The sequence below is a fragment of the Aptenodytes patagonicus genome, chromosome 3 (genome assembly GCF_965638725.1).
Source record: "Aptenodytes patagonicus chromosome 3, bAptPat1.pri.cur, whole genome shotgun sequence".
In the NCBI taxonomy this organism is placed as follows: Eukaryota; Metazoa; Chordata; class Aves; order Sphenisciformes; family Spheniscidae; genus Aptenodytes; species Aptenodytes patagonicus.
The window spans coordinates 119,886,138-119,906,465 of NC_134951.1; the positions used below are offsets into that span (position 1 = coordinate 119,886,138).

The 20,328-nt window shown below is 41.5% G+C and overlaps 2 protein-coding genes across 3 annotated transcripts in view; one reads left to right on the forward strand and one right to left on the reverse strand.

The window, feature by feature from the left end:
* LOC143158694 (uncharacterized) overlaps positions 1-18,525 on the forward strand; it is a 42,578-nt gene extending 24,053 nt beyond the window's left edge. The window contains exon 7 of one of the 2 annotated variants that reach the window (XM_076334974.1): positions 18,486-18,525. In XM_076334974.1, coding sequence (XP_076191089.1) covers positions 18,486-18,496 — 11 coding nt within the window. In that variant the 3' untranslated portion in view covers positions 18,497-18,525. Of the gene's footprint in view, positions 1-9,737; positions 11,387-18,485 lie in introns of those variants that run through there. The other variant, XM_076334973.1, reaches the window with a different exon arrangement.
* Positions 1,404-6,319, reverse strand: TMEM17 (transmembrane protein 17). Its single transcript, XM_076334975.1, has 4 exons — positions 6,195-6,319; positions 2,877-2,980; positions 2,510-2,623; positions 1,404-2,119 (listed from the first exon to the last, which is right to left on the reverse strand). Exons 1-4 carry the CDS (start codon positions 6,295-6,297, stop codon positions 1,814-1,816), a joined length of 627 nt encoding a protein of 208 aa, XP_076191090.1. The 5' UTR covers positions 6,298-6,319; the 3' UTR covers positions 1,404-1,813.
* Positions 18,526-20,328: the final 1,803 nt, after the last annotated feature.

Sequence of the window (20,328 nt, forward strand, 5' to 3'; positions counted from 1 at the left end):
TTTTCTTAGTGGTGGATGCGAGCTCCTTGGAGGTCTACCCTACATTCTTGGCCAGGAAGGGCAGCCTTTGATGTTAGTCCCATCATATTTGGGCTGGAAGAGGCAGCTCTGTATGGCTACCGAGGCACTAAGTCATCTGAGTTGCAGTTCACAATCACTGGAGAAAATAGGGTCCAAGGTATTTGATGTTTCTGTTTGGCCTCTCAGGACCCACTATGCTGTTATCTGTTATTATAATAGATCCTACCAAGCTTCTCCTGTAGCTCATCAGCCCTGACCCTGGCACTCTTCAGCAGCGTAATTGCGGTTGACATGAAAATACGTGCAACATCAGTTAATGTTTTTTCAAGGAGTTTCTAATGCTGTAGAAGTGTTTTTGAAACAATGTAACTCCTGCTTAAACCTCACTGTCTCTTGCAGGCTCTGAATACAGGGCTCTAAATGTTTTCTATTAACTGTTGAAGACACTCTTAGAGATTCTCTTACAGAAATCCTCCTCTTCTGCACAATAGCCACTCCAAGCCAGAAGTCTGTTTAAAAACAAAGGGGTATGTGCTCTGATAATATATGCTTTGTAATAACAAAATGAAGAAGGAAATTTAGTAGAATTTATTGTACCATTCACTCATGGATTAAAAAGAAAATGAACAGTTTTGGTATCAAACAAAGCTAATGCCTTCTTTTTTGCTGGAGGTTCTATAAGCTTTAAATATGCAGCAGCTTTAAGCATATGGTGCCTTTTTCACATTAGACACTTCTTTACATTCCTTTGAGCAGTTTGGATGTTTGTGTCAGCTCTCAAAACTGACAACTCTTGCCCTGCTGAAGACTCAAAGGATTCAGATGAAAAATTTATTTTAACTTTTGATCCCCATCCCTCCTTGACAGAAAAAGCGAACTTTTAGCCATTACCAAAACTGGAGAAGATAGTCCAGATATTAATATAAATAACAGGCTGCCTTTCAGTGACATAAACCGATTTTTTTAATGGCTATAATTTTGTTACTGCTGACTTATTGAATCCTCCGTTTGAGAAAATTGCACCACCCTGTTTGAATGGCTTGATAGTTAAAACTCTAGCTAAGCCAAAGAAGATGAGCGTAGGAGTTTTGAGGAAGGAATACTTCTTTTAAAATTCCATCCCTAGTTTATTAGTAAGGAATTTCTAGTGCTGGCATCATCTAGAAGACCATCTCTGAAACTGTAGTCTTTGTTCACTATCTTATCATTGTTCTTTCCGGGTCTCAAGATTTCTTGGGGTTCTTTGGTGTTTTGGTGGTGGTTTTTTTTTGTTTTGTTTTTTTTTTTTTTTTTTTTTTTTGCTTAACTGAGGTACCAGACACTAAATATGTGCAACGTATCTGGAAGAATAGAGAGAAAACTGGTATTGACACAAATAAAAATGTGTATGAAAGATTTATTGTGAACAAAACAATTCTGTGTAAACAGTGAGGGGAAAAAAGACCTGTTTTTTTTTAAAAACGCCACGTGACTTTGTAAAATGTAAAACCCACCAAACCTACTCTGTTGGTACTCTCTGCAGCAATAGTCCACAAATAGTCCATTCAAGCCACTTATGTAATTGGCTTTGGTTGTGGTTGGGTTTTTTTTAATTATTTCTTGCAGAGTGGAGCTCAAATCCCTGAGGCTTAATGTTGGCTCTTAAGCAAGACCTTAATATCTCTGATGCACGAAGGTAAAGAATGGCCCAACAAAATGGAAACAGAGCTGCAGCAACATGAGGCCTGCCTCTGTTAGCTTCTCAGACCCTCAGAGTGTGATTCCCCAGCCAGCACTTGTTGGGTGAACCTCCTCAGCATGGGCCCCAACCAGCCATGGAAACTGCTCTCTCTTCTTTACCCAGGCTGTAAAAATCAGGCACAGGATGTTCCTCCAGCTGGTCAAATTCATTAAGGCGGAAGTGAGTTGCCAGTTTGTTTACCATTCTTTTCAGGGTGACAAAGGCTGCAATGACTTGGAAGGTGAGGAAGAGGGCAAAGACAATATGGACTGCTCGCTCCAGCGGCTGAATTTTCAGACCTTCATTAAATAGCAAGAAAAGAATTATAGGCAACTGCAGGAGGAGACTCAGGAGCCAAAACCCAGCCAGCTCAGGGACCTATAACAGGGAGACACCACCTATTAACTGGCAGCTGGAGATGAAAAAATCCAAAACTTTGTAGAGAAAACCACTTTTTTTTTTTAATCTTCCAAAAGCCACCACATAATGTAAAATGGCAAAAGTGAGGTAATGTTTCCATATACTGTGTTTTTTAACCGTATTTTTTCTGACAAAACAGTTTTTGGGAGTGAGAGGGCTGTCTTCTGAGGGAAAACTTCCTGGAATGCACAAAAGTATGTGGAAGCTCTTGCCAATGGAATAGAAGATGCAGACTGTCACTTAGAGAAATAACCATCTCCTCAACTTAAATCTCTTTGATGAACTGGTAGACTATTCAACTCCAAAAAGCTCTCCTGCACAAATTAATATGCACATGCGGTAACGTACCTTCTCCTGAAGATTGGCCATGTATCCCAGGTAGAGTCGAATGACCTCTATTAGAGAGACTAGGATCATGATTGTGACCAGGATGAACTTGTAGTAATCTGACAAGACCGGATACTAGAGGGAAGAGGAGAGTAAAAGTTTCTGCTGTGCTGTTTCATAACATAGTTTGTGACTAAATGAAGGCACTGTATGCTACTGTAAGTTGACTCTGTTGTATTTGCTTTCAAATACTCTTGAACCTCCAGTTTCAAGGAATTCCCAAATAAACCTAATAGAGCTCACTGGAGCTAGGAGGTTATCTCAGTACTAGGGTGTGTTTGATCAGAAACATTACATTTGCAAACCATCACTTTCCTTCAGGACTCACCTTCACATGGAGCATGACAACTGTGCTGAGCCACCAAAATGGGAAAAAATAAACGTTGAAATAGAGGGACATCTGCAGTGGTAAACTGGAAACTATTTCATTACCTGTAGATAGAGAGAAGTCTTTGTCACTCCTAGTTTGTTCCATATTTGCCTCCCACAAATATGACAAAGATACTGCCCCACTTAGCTTCAAGCAGGGCATTAACACTCTTCACAGTCAAATTAAACGTTAAGAAAAATATTTTTATATATCCAGAGGAAAACCTCTACCCTATTCTGAGTTACAACGTTTCCTAGAATTTAATGCAACTTTCAGTTCACAGGATACAGAGTTTTTATCACTTAGTCATATATTCAAGCTGAGTGTCTGATTGTTGATTACCTGGGGGCTTATGGCTTACTCCACAATCTGACTGATAGGCTTAGCTCAAGTAGGGCTGTATACTGTACAGCCTGTATACAGCAATACATTTCTGTATTGCAGAAATGGTTAGTGGTTATTTCATTGCTGTTCCTAAGAGAATGGCCAAAGTTTAAATGAGTACATACTGGATTATCTTTATTTTGTAGATAATCCTCCTGAGTAAGGACTTACTGCTAGAGAGCAGGTTTGCATTGCCCACCCTTAATTTTCAATCTTTATTTAAACAGACATTTAGATGGAAGCAAAGTTGCAAGAAGCCAGTAATTCTTCTAGTTCTTAAGAGCTGACAGTTTCAAATATGTGTCAAACTAAAACTTACCCTCGAAAGTCTGGAGAGAACAAAATGTGTTCATACAATGTACAGAAAAGCAAATATTGAACTCTAACATGCAGGCTGTAAATTCTATATTTAGGATTTAATAATAGATTTTACAAGACTAGACTTAAAACAAGGAAAAATTTAAAAGGGCATTCTAAGGGAATCATTCATTTTTAATGGGTGAAGTTTTATTGTCATATTCTAGATAACTGATATTGCATCCTTTTTACTTCAATTACCAACAGACTTCTTCCTCATGTTTTCCCCAATTGAAGTTTGTAGGCACATCTTCACTTGGTACTTACTATCTGAGCAAGTTTAGAAAGTATTCACTGTGACCTGCTGATTTGTATTCAAGTTCTGTACCCCTGTCTGTCACCATGGTGATATTCGACTGAAAATTAGTCTAAACAGTCACATTGTCTCACTTTCAGCCTCAGAACTACCTCTTCTGACATTGCCTTCTCTTTCCGTATCTTCCAACTGTTCTCATACCTGTCTCTGTTCCATCTCAGTCTGGCATCCCTGTTTCCAGTCCAGCCACATACAGCCTGGTACAGCCTGTTCCAGAAGTCTTTATGCCACTTGCAGAAGTATTCATGGTAGTTACCAGACTAGGTAGGAAGGGAGGAGGATTTGGGAACAAAACTGGGACAGACCTTAAGGGTAGGGTGTGAGGGACAGGGATTTCTTATACTGAAATAGAAGGTGCAAGACAACCAATTTTATTTTTTTTTTAATAATCCCATTGTTAAGCATCAACACTTTCTTACATCTGCAAAGGAATGAAAATCTATAGGTACCTCAAAAACAATTTCACTATCTACCTAATATCATCCCAGCTGTCCTAATGAATGAAGCTCTTAAACACCAGGAGGACTTTGAAGGGCACCAGGATACAATTCTAAAACACTTTTATCTTTCAAAAAAAACCATGACCATGCAATTACAAGTAACTGTGTTTCTGCCCTATATGTATTGGATGAAAATTTAATGGTTAACGGCCATATTACTTAAAAACAGAGAAGCCAACAGCTCTAACTTCCATTATGATGATGAGAATGTTTTAGGTATGTTAAAGGTTTCATTGACATAGCACTGGTATTTGTAACTTCTGCTCAAGTTTTAAAACTGTGTTTTGGATGAATGTTTAGCAACATAAGCCAATTCTATTTCTAAATTGAACTAACGCTTATTTTCTGGGATTGCTAAAATTCATGGAAATGCCAGACAGTATTGCAATGGCCAATTCTTTGATGCTAGGGCAACTCACTAAGATATATACCTGTAAACTTAATTTTTGAAATCCTGATCTCCAAGAAGGTAATGGTACACTTGCAATTGGTTTCAATGGGTTGGATATTCACATAGGAGTTTTCATGATGGGAAATGGAAAAGAAGTTACTAAAAATAGAAGCTATTCCTGGAGTTAAGAAAATATTTCAGTGTTGTTTTATAAATGAAATGAGGAATTAGTAAGTGTTAGCAATATAACTACACTGGTGTATACAAAGAAACACAAAGAAAACAAGAAACACAAAGAAAATGAGAACTCCTGTCTTGAAATATGACTTTTTGATTAATTTTATCAGCTTGGAATGGATTTATAAGTTGAAATTCACACGCTAACTTCTATGAATATAACCTTTCCATGTAGACAGACTGTGTTTATTTTCATGGCTACTGTCACTCCAAAGGTATAAAAAGAGGGTATGTTAGCCTGCAGGTTTCACTGGCAATATCATGAAGGAACAGTTATCAGTCCTTATGATAGACTTGGAAGAAGTAAGAGAAAGCTGGCATATGACGAGTTTGAGGGTTTTGCTGCCTAACTCTAGCTTGGTACACTTCTTCATGCTTTAAGCATCTGGTGCCCTAACTGTGCAGGACTAGTGAGCTTAAAACAACAGCTCGGTTCTTTTATTTGTTCTGTGTTCTCCATAAATGATTTATACTTTTTACTTTGGCACACGCAGAGTAAAAACGAATTTTATCTGCAGTATTTTATGCAAACTTGCTTACTAAGTTGTAAAGGCAGCTATAATGTTCTCCATACTGGCTTTTACATCAGACTGTTCCCCATTTAATATTTTAAGTGCAAAGGAGGCCTGTCTTAGGCCTGCAACACTGCAGCATGTGAAGTGTAGGGCGATAGAGCAGCAGCATGACTGACAGTGAAACCAGACCTCATCTAAAAGGTACCTCTGATTTTCAGCGCCGGGCTGGCACCCGTTTCGCCTGGGCTACTCTGAGGCCTTCTCCCGGGCTCCTCCACTTGAGTTGGGGGAGAGCGACGGGGTTCTGGGGCCGGCACCTCAGCCTTCCTGCCCGAGGATGGCGGGGGGAGGCACGGCTCTGCCTAGGAGGAACGGGGAGCCAGCCGAGGACGCCCCGCTGAGGAGGGGACACGGCCCTTCCCGCGGCGGGCGGACATGGCCGTCTAGCGCGAAGCCCTGCACCAAACGGCCGCCAGGTGACAGCTGGCGGCGCCGCCATCTTCATGCCCGGGAAGCTCCCCTCGCCCCAGCCGGACCCGCCGCCATTTTTGCTGCTGGCGAGCCGCTGCGCTTTACCTGCGCGGTCGCCCGGGTACTGCGGGCCGGTGCGGTGGCTGTCGGTGAAGACGGTGCGGCTGAAAGAGCCCAGCCGCCTCCTCAGAGGCTCGGGCAGCGACATGCTGCGGCGCCGCAGCCCGCCGTTGCTGTGGTGACGGGGCGGGGGCGCGCAGGCGCGGTGGGAAGGCGGGGGCGCCGCCGGTTTCCCGCCAGCCGCGGGCCGGGCTGTTGGCTCTCTGAGGGTGTCTGGATCGGGGCGAGGACCGAGGCCTCTCCCGGCGCTGGGGAGAGGAGAGCGGTGCTTCTGCCGCGGGGACAGTGTTATAGTGGAGCTTTCTGGGGAGAGATACCAAGCCCAGAAGTTTCTGATCGCTGGTATGATGTAAAAGCATGTTTATTTGTGCTATGCGTGTGAGAGTGGTCACTGCTGCCTCAGTGTGTGCTTATACACACATAGAGGTGTGTTCCTGCTTACTTCTGTGACGTATATGTGTGTGCACAGAGAAGAACATTTTTGCTTGTGAAGGTCACTGTGCAATCGTGGTCCTTCCCTGCCTGATCAGGACTGTCCATCATCCCTGGAAAACTAAAAAAGCAGTGTCCAGCAGGATGCTCACCCGGAGCCATTCACGACATAGTCAGCAGTAAGCCCAGCGTGCGAGAGTTGCCCAAAACAGTGTCCTTTTGCCTCAGAGGTGCTGGTGTGTGCCAGCCCTGAGTGTCTTCCCTCAGCTCCTACATTGTTTTGTTTCCTTTCTAATCAGTCAGAGTGGATTTTTTCTAGTCTGTTAGGGTACGGTTTGGGTTTTTCTGAAAAGGTAATTAGGAAATACTTGTCCAAGGAAAGCAGTTGCAGGCCTGCTCTGCTTCTATCAGGATAAATCCAGGGGAATGGTGGTGTTCATGATGGCTAGAGAGAGGGGAGTAAAATAAGGATGGATATCGACAGAGCTATTTTATTAAGGTGAATATGAATGATCCTTGTTTTATGATAGATTCAGATACAGCTAAACTAGAAAATACCTTTTCCTCAAGGAAACCTGTCTGTGTCACTGTTGAGTTAAAAGCAGCGGTGAGATCAACACAGCCTTTTTATTCTAGTCAGCTTTTGTCCCTTATAGGAGGCCCTCATGGCCTTATGAGAAGTTAATAATGTAAAAACAAGTTCTGCTTGTTCTTCTTTTATTTGGAAAATGTAGTTCCCCTAAAAATGAGGTAATCTGTTCAGGTTTTTCAGCCCCCTTAGGGCCCGATTCCTTCAGAGGAGAAAGGATGCTGTTCTTAAGTGTGCAGGAAATTATTTTCTGCACAACTAGAATGAAAGAGCAGCTTGTGCCTTTTACTATGAGAACTGATAACATCTGTGATTTTACTATACCTAATATGACACGTCGACTCCCTTCTCCTGTCCCCCCTCCTCTTCCAAAATATTTAGCTACTTCCCTGGGTGATCGTTCTCTAGTATGACTTTCCAAACTCAATTATCTCTGACTAAATAATTTAAAGCCTAGTTTAAATTTAATTTCATTCTGTCCCATAAGGAGAACTACAGAGAAAGATGGCTAAATAAGCAGGAGTTCTGAGAAATCCATTTGGCTTTCGAGGTGATGAATGATGTGGATTGACAACAGATACTTTTCAAAAAACTTCTTCAAACATGGGTATGCCAGCAGGAATCTGCATAGAAAAAAAACCTGAAGACCTTCAGAAGAAATAATTTTTAAATAATGGCAGCAGATTGGAAGGGAGAAGGAATTAAAGATATCCCACAATTTCAAGGATGCTGTGCATGACCCCTTAGAGGCAGGGAGGGCAGCTGGCTTTGCTGTGTAAGTGCTCCTAGAAAATAAAGTTTTCAACACAGGTGAGGGTTATCCCTACTTTACAGATAAGACAGAACAAGAAAAGTTGAATCCTGTGAAATGCTGTTTGCAGTTTCTGTTGAAACCTACAGAAAAAGACACGTAATTTAGCACATCCTGGACATAAGCAGGCAGATAAGTTGTCCAGTGAAAAACACTCCTTACAAAGTATCAAAACATGAGGTAAAAGAAAAGAGGTGATGTAGCTTTTGTTGTACATGATGTGTCTGTACAGCAGTGACCACAGCTCAGCAATGCTACCTGGTTTACCTTTGAATTAGGTAGCTCAGGCTTGCTGGCAAGACAGCTCTATAAGCAAATAATTTAGTAAAGGTAAAAAGTCAGAGTATTTTTCAGCTTTTTTGACCTGACTCTTATCTTAAACTGTGAGGCTTCCCCCATAATCAGCATAGTGACTGTGATGCCTGCACTGGCTAGCCTGTTTGGGGGTAAAGCAATACAAGCTGCAGTCATAGACATACATGTCGTGTTGTGTCCTAGCCAGACTGGACCCCAAAGCTCTGAGCTGTGAAGGCACTAGAGGTATACTGCAGTTTCAATGGTAAAAATCTGTGAGTGGATGCCAGCTAATTGGCTAACTACCTAATAAATAATAGGGGAGTTTAAAGATCACTTCTATATTTGAGGAAAGATTATGAAAAACAGCATTAATGTTAGATAGGTTTCCGAACTTTAAAAAGTGCAATCTATATTTGTCATCTTGCCAATTGCCAGTAAGTGCTAGAAATTTATTTCCTGCCAGGCTCAACAACTGTAATGGTGACTTTTGCACTATCTAGCAGATCTCACCATAAAGTTCTCCACTATAGACAGTGGCAAGATGATGAATCTGTGCAAGATTTCCAAAGAGATTGTCTGAAACCTTGTTTTACTGTTGTTGCCTTAGTCCTGGTCTGGTTAAGACCCTTTAAATTGGGGGAACACTAGTCCCATACTCTCAGCTAATTAGACACAAGGAACAGGTTTATATGAATTAAAAGTATGGCAGGGTTTTGATTAAGCCAGATATTCATGGAAGTCTCAGGTTTTTTTCATAGTATAAGCTAGTGGCTGGTAAAAGGTCAGCCTTTAAGGATTTTCCTTTTGATTACTTTTTCAGAATGGAAGAATTTTCCCTGAACTGCACAATGTTATTCCTTTTCCTGATGCCAGTGCCTTTGAGTGGTGGCCCTGATCTCCCAAACACTCTGATTTTCTTATGTTCCCCAATTCTGAAAACCTGTCAAGCATACAGTCAGGTACCCTGCCAGCAGATCTGTGACAGTCAGTGGACTTTGCAAAATTGGGCTCTGCTTGTTCAAAAACTGTGAAGCAATCCAGCTTAGGACTCAGTGAAGTGTAAAACTGAGTAGTAGGTAAAGGAAAGGCCAGTGGAATGCAGACACCACAAGAAATACATGGATTTGCCACGTGAACTCAATTTCCAGACTCAAGGTGTGAATCTGTGATATTTGGCAGCCTTACATTTTCAGCAGATGGCCAAGCATCCTACATGTCCCTGTGAAATAAAATTGTGCACACTTGTTTAATACTTCTGTCTATGCAGATGCTTAAAATATTCCCTGAAGATAGAATATATACTCTTTGTTTTTACTAATTCTGTTTAATTTTCTTTAGACTGAGGCATAATTTTTTTTTTGGTCAATTTAATGAACAGAATTCTTCTGATTTTCTGTAGGGAGGGTTGGAGAGCACCTACTCCAGTTTCAAGCAGAAGAGACTCAACTTCAGGGATCAGAACACCAGGGCATCTTCATTGACAAGTCAGAATTTCCTGTAACAGAAGGATATAAATCTGTGCCAGAAGGAGTGGAAGAAGGAAAAACATTTAACTGTTACGTGACCGTAACAGTTAAGATGACTGTCTGTATAAATAGTGCAAGTGTCTAGCTTTTGTCATGAAACTGTATTTGGCCTTTTCCTCTTCTAATGGAAAGACATTCTATTACTGAATTTCTTTGTGTCTATCCACATATGAATGGTTAAGGTAGAAATCAGATTTCTAATTCTCTGCGCTTCAAAATAAGCTACTGAAATGTGAAACTGGAAGAAATAAGCCCATAATTGTGCAGCATATTAAATGACTGTTTCATTTCTCTCCACACATGCTAGCTATAAATAAAACAAAAGTCTCTGAAAATCTGCCTGAAAGCTTTAAATCAGAGGAATATTGGATCTTTGTGTATCCACAGTAGTCCAACTAAGTTGGTAGACACTGGCTTGGCTCCCAGACCGAAGCTCCTGGGGCTCTCTGGCAACAGCACTAAGCCATAAACACCAGATGCAGTATATCTAACGAAATTAAATATCAGCAGTTTTTTACAGTTGGCATTTCAGAAACACAGAGTTCATTTAAATGGTGCCAGTGGTTTATCTTTGCACCTGAATTGCAATTGCTGTATTTCTGAATGTGCTGGTGTGGAATCTCACAAATGCTATTTTCCCTGGCATGCCTGTGCTGCTGTCCCTTATGTAGCTGTAAGTGTGCAAGCAGCAGAAATCACTCTCCTCTTTGCTTGCCCCTTAATACCTGCCCAGTGTTTGTCAGAAGCGCTGTAAAACGTGTAAAAAGTACTGATAAGCCAAGGTATGTGCAGGCAAGCAGAGTACAGGCTTTCTCATCATGTCCTCAGAATGAAGTGACAGATTGGGAGTTTTAACAAATTACAAATGCCATGAAGACTAATGTGTGTGTTTGAAAGGATCATGTTATTAGCTGTAACAGTGTCTGCCAGAGCAATTTCACAGCTGTGCTCCTGGCTTGCAATACCCCAGGACAATCTTTTCTCTGTGTCACTTGTACACTAGTCCCTGGTGTTCATTTAACACCTACAGGATATTTGTGTCTGGTAAACAATTATTGTTGCTGATGAGACTTATCCCAGGCCCCTGTTTCAAGTATTACGTATCGTTGCAGTCATTCTATGCATTAAATATATCTTGGCTATTTTAGTCTTAAGCATAAAGACAGCAGCAAAAAAAAAAAAAAAACCAACAAAAAAAAGGGCTACTACTTGCTTGCATGGATTGATTTTCTTCTTGATGTACTTGGCATTTAGCTAGAACCACTCCTTAGCTTGTTTTACTTTGTTGATTTGTAGTTTTGTTAAGCATGTTGGAAAACTCTCAAAGCTAGTACGGCTATTAAACAAGTTTTACCATTTGTGTTGCAAAAGTAATCAATATTTTTGTGATACACAAGGAGGTTACTGTCGAATGGATGGATTTTGAGCCAGATTCTCACTTCTGTGAAGATCCTTGACATGCCCTTAAAGGACTCTCTGTGTGACCTGGCCAGTGCAGAGAGACCCCCTACTTTCAAAAGGTGGCTTTGGAATAGCTAGTGAACACCATGTTATAACAGGGTGGTGAAACACTGGAACTGGTTGCCCAGAGAGGTGGTAGATGCCCCATCCCTGGAAACATTAAAGATCAGGCTGGATGGGGCTATGAGCAACCTCATCTAGTTGAAGATGTCCCTGCTCACTGCAGGGGATTGGCCTACGTGACCTTTAAAGGTCCCTTCCAACCATGATAATACTGCACCCAGGCTGGGTACTTTTTTCATTTGTCTGATAACAAGCTTTGTCAGCAAAGTGATGTTCTTCCTTTGCTTCTGGACCTTGTTGGGGCTAAATTCTGCCCCAGTCACACCTGTGAGTCTGGGCAGGACTTGAGACTTATTCAGGCTTGAGACTTCTTGTTTCAGGAGGTACTCAGGGACGTGATGGGAGCTCTCGGTAATTCTCAGCAAATCACGTTTTGTCTGGTACGTGGTTGGAATAGCTGCACTGTTCTCTTTGTGCAGAAGTGCACACTGAGAATCCTGCTTTGGCTCTAGAGTCGCTTTGCAGACCTTTGCAGTTTGCAGGGGAGTCTGTGGAAGGATCTTTATGGCAGAGGATCCGACGGCTTCAGCCTTGGTCTCATCTTTGCTTGCATATGTAGGCGAGGTGATCTTTCCTGTGGTAATTTTAGCTGTCTAAATACTACTTGTACAATCCAAACTAGTTAGAGAGGCTTCACCTCTACGGTGGGTTCCCCCATGTTTAAGGCTGTTCATGGGAAGGAGTAATGCGCTTGCTGCATGTGTCTGTCCTTCTCTACTGATCACTGGTAGAGTCTAGTTGTTTTGCTAAATCGAGGTGCCCAGCTGTTTGAAAACTCAACACTTTAGAGATCTAAGCTCTCCCAGAGCTTGTTTTGTGGATCTGAGCTCCCCTAGATGGTAGGGCTGTTTGTCTTTCCTGGGCATCAGACCAGATGCTTTACTTGCACTCTGTGTAACTCTTGCGAAATGCTTCCTGGGAAGTGCCACTTCCCTGACAGTGCCAGTGCTTTCTCTTTTTATTGCAGAATCCAAAGATGGCACAGTATTTAAAAACTTACCTCCAAAGTGGCATGCATCAGCGTGATCATAAACCCATGCAAAGGCAGGATTTATTTTGCTATTGCATGCTGCTGACAGTTCCCTGTAATAGCTGTTTTGTACATCCTTTGCGATTAGTTCAAGCCCAAACCCTGAGTGAGTGATGGAGGATAACATTAGTAATTTGGTCATTTAGGGGGGAAAAAGAAAACCCACAAGGCAGAGAGGACTGTTGTTTAGTTAAGAAACTAATCGCAGGGTTAGGTTTTTTATGTTTAGTTTCTAAATTCCTATTTGGACAGTTACATAAATGCCTAATTTCAAAAGTGTGAGTATATAAAAACTTCAGTGCAACTTAAGTGGGAGCAGCAGCAGCGCCCTAAATTGAGGTCAGATATTTGGATTCTGTGATATGCATTTGGGTGCCTAAATTTGGATTTCTAAACAGGAGCAAACTCTCCCTGTGCTTTGAAGCTTTGCTGAATGTAAAGGTACACGTTATGTTGTCAGGTCAACATCGGTGTGTTTCCTTTATCTGTTCTTCATGTCCAGGCTGACACTTCCTCCTTGTGAGAGTAAAGGATTGTGAGGATGACTGGAAATCCCACAAGTCTTACTGCCTAAGATTAAGGCATAGAAGCAGAGTTCTGGTTCAGGGCCTTTAGCTTCAAACATCATGGGTTATGCTTTTGAGGATGTTAGTGCAACACCACTGCGATCGACGGTATCTCTGTTGGGATGCAGATCTGGCTCCATATTTATTTTTGTTCCATAATCTGTTAGCTTTAGGCTCTTTGCTGTGTTTCCAGACAACTTGGCTCAAGTTCTCATCAAGTAGTAAGAAGAAAGAGTGTAGTGACTCTCCGAAGTTCCAAAGAGTGCTTAATTCTTTCTTTATTACATTTTCAATTATTTATGGTAGGGGCTTCTTATTTGTGGGTATACATTGGCTACTTGCATCATTGTACCTCAGTCTCAGCTGTGATACTAGTTGCTGTCATAGTATGAATGATCATTTTGAACTCTCTAGTCTGCTGTCTTTTTAAATGTAAAATTTCTATTTGTCATTTGAGGATGGGATTTTTCATGTAACCAGAATCTATAAAGTGGTCCTTAAGACTGGAGAAAGTCTAAAGGGATTTTTACTCTAAAGATGTTGCTTAAAATCAAGGAATTCCTTTCCTGCATGCTGCATTGTTCTCATTCATGGTGGAGGAGGCAGGATTGAAGGATCAAATCCAGCTTGCTTGCTTGTCCTCTCTCTCCCTGAAATGCTTTATTACAGGACTCAATTAAGAGCAAATTTTTCCCTCAGACTCTGTCTACAAGGTTTTACCTGCCTTTATGAAATATTGAATTTATAGCTGCAGAATTTATTACAACAGTATTTTAAAACTTTAGATGCTGCTGCAGCAGCTCTAATTAGAAATGCAGAGTGCTGGACTGTGCATGTGAAATGTTGGTTTTAAACTGCAGCATCAGCATCGAGAGGCAAATACAGACTGTGTTTAAACATGTTTAAAGGACAACCAGAGGTGTCAGCGAGAAAAGCTAGAGTCTGCTGTGAAGTGCCACTGTGCTGTAATTTCTTTCTTCTTTAATTTGAATTTAGCACAGCTTGGGCCAGATTTTTTGTCTCTGTAGCATCACTGAGTTGCAGCAGTTTGGTTGAGAGGGAAGACTTGTGCTGAGGTGCTGTAGGCTTTGTGTTACAGTGTGACAAATTATGTACTTTGCTGTGGTGATCAGTAAGAAGTGATTAAAATGGCAGGTGGAAATCAACAAAGTCAATTTCTACTTGGCTAGTCCATTTCTGTTCAGCTAGTTGCTTTTGCTTTTTAAAAAATCATGAATATCCACTAGGTCTTGTCTGATGTAACCTGGCACATCTGTGACTTCCCTAAAATCCTCCATGCAAATCAGCAAGGCCCTGGAGAGGGAACTTCATCCTCCTGTCCCAAAGCGAGGCCAACCATGTCCAAACCACACCTCTCCAATGACAGAGACTACTCAGCCTGCCTGGTCAAACCTGTCCTGGTGCTCAGCTGTCGGTATCACTACGAAATGCAGTCCCAATATCTAGCCTAAGTCACGCTTTCTTCAGTTAGTCATTCACTTCTCATCCTACCCACCATGGACGCGCAGCTACTTAACTGCTTCTTTCTGCAGCTACCTTTTCATTTCTGTATTGTATGTTCCCTCATCTGCTCTTCTGTAAGTAAAACAAATCTAACTGAATGGATCCGTGTCTGTTTCTGCTAGATGTTTATCACAGTAGCTCTCCCCTGATTTCCTTGAGAGGAAATCTAACAGGCAAAGAGGGGAAAAGATTTAGGAGATGAATGTAGTAGAAGAGTTTCAGTGTACATTGCAAATTGCCCACTGCGGTACCAGACAGCCCTCATTGATCACACCTAAAGAACATGTTCTTTCCTTGAACATTAAACGTGGCAACACACTGTACTAGGACTCAGGATTGATATTGCTGCCCTGCAAGGATAATTAGGAATTTACCAGCCCAGATTAACAGACGCCGTGAGAGACGCGAGTATGATTAACTTCATAAATACCTATTATGAAATCATGGGCAGTGTTCTAACTGTAATGTATTTTCCCTGAAGGAAAATATGCCTGAGTAAAGAAATCAGAAAGAACTTGATGCCAAATGCAGAATGGAAGGAAATTCCTATAAGGCTGGAGTCCATCCACATTTTTTTTGAGTGGTCTTTTCCTTTGAAGAATTAGATGAGGAGTTATTTCTCTTCATTTTATTATCCCCTCATCTCCAAACTCCGTATCACTTTCCTAAAACACACCAGCATGTATCATGTGAATACATAACATTCCCTAGGAGACTTGTTTCTGCTTTATAGTCACTGCACATGAATTTGTTTATAAAAAGGCAAGCAGCTACTTGAGGCAGAGGGAGTATAAGTCAGTATTTGCTCCTGTGCCGAAAGTGGATTTCTGACTGTGTTACAGTATAAAGGAGATGAGTTTTCTACAAAGCTGTAAGGCCAAAGAACCCTGGAGGTGAATTCAAGCAGTCCTCATAAGGATTGTTTATTATAAAAGTCTCAGTTATCAGATCTGGAGGGCCTTTAATATCAGATCTGGGTTAGCTGCTTGAGTTTGCAGATTAGTCTTAAAGCTGTCGGTACCTCCAACTTGACATTCAGCCTTGCCTCAAGGAATCCTAGTTTAAGAGCAACTGAAAAAAATTGCTAGACAGTCCCTTCTCGGCATTCTGTCCTGGCAGAAGGTGACGTGTTGAGATTATTCCTGAATCCCACTGACCCTTACTTGCCGGAATGTCTGTTGGCAGCAGACGTGCCATAGAAGAGCTTACAGATTGCCCCAGCTTGCATGCGTGACTGGGCCTAGGATGTCTCGGCTGTAGATTAGAGGTACACAAAGCTGCCTTAAAGCTGCCTCATGCCAAGGGTGCATTCTGCACTGCTAGAAGGGAGAATTTCAGCCTCAGAGCCTGCGCTGACAGCACTTTATGCCAGCCATTATGTCCCAAAAAATCTCATCCTGGTGAAGGGTGGAGTCAATCAACTGAATAACTTATCCTTTTGTTATTTCCATTCTGTTCTCAATGTTTCTTTACTCTGCGAGGGTGAACTTCTGCTGGACAAATATTTTAGAGCTGCTTTTTGCTGTATGCCTTTCAAAGCAGAGAGAAGGAGAAGTGCCAAGTTAAACTAAACTTCAGAATGTCGCATTATTTGGGGGAGAAAGCTCATCAACTAGAGTTTCCAGTGCAACGGGTAAAAAGCTGTAATTCCTTGGGGCTGGCTTATTTTTGCTAAGAGTAGACAACTAGTGTAGCCATATTTTCAGTCCTGTGTGTGATCAGGGTCCTGACAGCACTAGGCACTCTGCTGAAGTGGATTAAAGATGTGGTTTATTTTTTGGGGGGTAAGGGTTTGAACCTTTCGCATGAAACAAGCCATATAAAGTTCACTGCAGAAGTGCCTCGTGAAGTTACAGCTCTTAATGGAATGAGAGCTTGTTTCTTGTCCAGTCTTGATTTGACTGGGTTCAGCATGTGCTTAAGAGCTTTGCTGAGTCTAGGCTGAGAAATACTTTTCATGTAGGAATGCTGCAGGAAGGACAATGACCACAGGAGCCTAGGTAGCAACAAAGGCTTCAGCCTGCTCCCTTTGAGCCTCAGCTTGTCTCACTTTGACATTAGTAGGATGTCAAGATGTAGACTTTAGTTGAAGTAGAATTTTTCATCAGATTTGTTTACTGGGTTTTCACCCCCCACCCCCAGCCCTTTTTGCTTATGTGTAAGCGCCTTTCTAGCCCAGGACACTTCAGAGAAATTGTAATTTAAAAATCCTTTGCTAACTACACCTGAGTTTTCAGTCAGAACTTTAATCAAATTTAAGTGCTATTCGGTTCATAAGTGTTGGCTGATATTTAGGCTTTTTGGCTGATTAATTTCAGATACTGCTTTCTGGACACTGCAATAGTCCATTGCACAGGCAAATACCGGCCCAGCATATGGAAAATGGCAAGTGATCCAGCTGCTTTGGGGCTCCTAAGTAGAGATGCATTAAAAAGAGCTGGTTTTCAGAATAGCTCCACCTTCTGAAATGGAAGTTTATTCTTGAGTTTTACCAAGGCACTGAAGCCTTTAAAATCACTGCTGACTTCAGAAAACTCATTGATCACAAACGCAGTTCCACATTGTTCTCCCAGTATTATTCATCTTAATTATGGCAATGGGTTATAATCAAGTAGTGCTGGAATAAAGGGACTAATATGCCATGCAGATGCAGCTCAATCCTTGCTTGCAGAAGATAACTGAGCACAAGTACATGGTGCTCAGCACAGTACAGCTGGCAGTACTGTACATGGTATGCCTCTACATTAACGTATGCTGGAGGCATTCCTTACCTGGCATCAATCTCTGTGCTTTTGCAGTAATCCCTTATGCACATCACCAGTGTGCTCAGAGTGGTTTCCTTCCCGGTGGACCAAGGTTGAAGTCATGCAGGAGTGCTCCCGATGGTAACCAGCTTGTGTTGTCAGCACAGCATCCTCCACAATTAGTGCACTGCTCAGGCATGCCTGTGACCTGCAACTGAATATAAGCCACATCATTGCTGGTAAATGTTATGTAGCTAACAAGTCCTAGAACTGTAGCACATCATGTCAAATCAACCCCCAAGCTTCCCCTCTTTATGCCATGCCAGGGGGTATTGTAGATGCACGGTCCTGATCCAGCTGTGGTACTTATGGATGCTGATAATAGCACTCTGAGACATACACATAGAAATAATTCAGACCAGGCACCAGGAAAAAAGCCCACGGGTAACTCAAGCAATCCTGCTAACTTCAGTCTGCCTGTTTGGGTGTGGATTTGCAAAACCCCACCCCATAGCAATGTGTCCATACCAACATTGCCAAGCTACTTTCAAAGGATGCTTCCTCTGTTCTTTGTGGAAGTCCTCACCACTTCCACAACCTCATGGTGAGAAGCCAAGAATCAAAATCAGTTGTTTTATTTTTGCTTTTTGGATGGAGTTTGTTCTCACTGGATAATTCTTTGTAGTCCCAGGGAAATTTTCTGATAAATGTTATGTGTTGGTGGCCTGAAACATGAAGTCTGAGCAATGTGGGGTTTAAAATACAAGAGACAAAGCAGTTGCTTAAAAGTTTGCTCCCCGAGACAGTTGGTAAATTTTTTCTCTGGTCATGTAACTTGTAAGAGGAGAGAGGAAAATAAAAGTTGACTATGAAACAGTTTAATGCAGAAATTACTCAACACTCGTTTTTCTAAGCTTGAAACCAGAAAACCAGTGTTCTGCTCAAGTGTTTCCACCATATCTATAGACAGGGTGAAATGTCTACAGTCTTGAAAGAAAGCTAGTAAATTTGGCAGGTTACCAACCTCTACTAAGGTGCATGTCTCCATTGCTTGTGATCCCCAAATGCTTCTATACATAGTCGTTTGGAGCATCGCTCTTTTCAGCAGCTAGGCACAATCATATACAAAGGTTGCATAGGAAATTCACACTGTTTTCCCATTTGATCTTACAGTCCGACCTTGACAATCTCTCCAAACAGAGGACAGCAAAATTTTTAGTGCCATAGAGATACAATGTTTTCCACGTAGTCAGCTATGCAGATTGGCACAGCTTCCTGGATTGTAAAGGAATGATGCCAGGTTATACCATCGTGGAGGTGGGTATATCTATAACTGTAATTAATTATAACTTCTAATTCTGATGTACTTTCTTGTCCTTGCTGTAGATTGTAGTGAGGATCCAGTAAGACTCTGCTTCTTTGATTTGTGCAAATAGGACCAGACTGAAGTATGAAGAGTTCTCATCTCTGCAGCTATTAAATTGATAGAAATACAGTTTCTCAAATAGTATGTAGAGTTGACAGTTTCTGACATGTTAGGATGTCTCTAAAACTCAAGACTGATATATATAACATCTGTAAGACATCTGTGTCTTTTCTTTTTTTCCAGGTATCTTTCAGGAGGTGCGTTATTATATATGTCATACACCAAGCCCAAGTAGGAGCAACTGTTCATTCTAAGGTAAAGTTCTGATCCTGCTGAGAGCAAGAGAAGTTTGGTTAGTAGGAGCCAGATTTTTGGCTGAGTTCTTTCAACTGTTATCTACAGCATGCTTCACGTTTGTTTTTTGAGTATATCCCTGAGCTTCCTCAGTAAGAGGTTGTAATTTATACAGCTGGAGCCCGAATAAGCCTTTGGTCACCAGCTATGGTTAGTATTTCTGTCTATTCTGCATCACTTCAGACATTAATAGTCAATGTAACCAACGGATCCAAAGGGTGTGCACTCTTGTTGTGGCAACGTAGTTTAGTGGTTAGTGTGCAGGACAAGAAGCATACTGTCTTCCACACACAGGATTAAATTCGGGTTGTTTTGTGATTAGCATTTTGTGGGGTGAAGAGGGGATGAGATTGCATTTATAGGAAGTTGCAAACTTCATCCTGAAATATAAGCATGTACGTCGTCTAGGTGGCTTTTCAACTCAGTCCATTAAAACAGAGTTTATCTCCTGTCTGATGCTTTTAGCAGGAATTATTAAAAAATATTGTTTGTTTTAGACAACCCTGTGACTCTTCACCACTCTAGGAACTGGGTATAGATGTAGGCTTGTTGATTTGTGCAGCTGAATATTTAATTGCCAGAGTTCAAAGGCTCTTACAGAATGCTCTGGCCAGTATCAAAACTGGATTCCTCCACTAGAAATTCAGAGTAACTTCACTGACTTAAAAAATCTGCTGCTGTATTTGGCCTGAGGGATTTTCACTTCAAGCTACGTGATTTTTCTCAGCTGTTCTTCTTAAGTTGGGCATTTTATAATTGTTGGGCTCATCCCACAATGATCTTGGCCCTCTTCTAAAGGGCGGATGTAATTTGGGTCCCTCTGCAGTGACAGCTGTGTAAAGATGAATTCCATATTCTTGTCAGGAGCTCAGTTACTTTGTTGGCCAGTGCATTTAGAAAGCTGCTGTCAGTCCAGCTGATTCATTTCAATGGGATTTCTTGAGTTTTTCTAGTGCTCCTCTTATTTATTTATTTTATTCCTGCATGTCAGGTGGTGTCTCAGCATAGACAGCGATCTCCAGAATAGCTATTTCTTCTGTCTTTTTCTAACCTCAATCATACTACAGTGTGAATACCGATTGCAAAGACATTGTTTGGCTTGGTTGCAACTTCCCTATTTCATTGCTCCCTCTGCTTGCTGGGTCTGTCAGAGACCTACTGTTTCTCTAGGCATCTCCATCCTGATATACTTAAGGCATTATATATTATTTCTTCTGGCAATGTATTCTCCTGGATTTTTTTCTTTAATATATCTTTTTCATTTTTCCTGTCCAAGTCTGTTCCATTGTATTAAAG

Coding starts and splice junctions, on each gene's coding strand:
- TMEM17 (XM_076334975.1), bottom strand. CDS start 6,297: ATGTCGCTGCCCGAGCCTCTGAGGAGGCGGCTGGGCTCTTTCAGCCGC. Junction 2,981..6,194: donor GTACCCGGGCGACCGCGCAG/GTAAAGCGCAGC, acceptor CTCTATCTACAG/GTAATGAAATAGTTTCCAGT. Junction 2,120..2,509: donor TGGCCAATCTTCAGGAGAAG/GTACGTTACCGC, acceptor TCCCTGTTATAG/GTCCCTGAGCTGGCTGGGTT.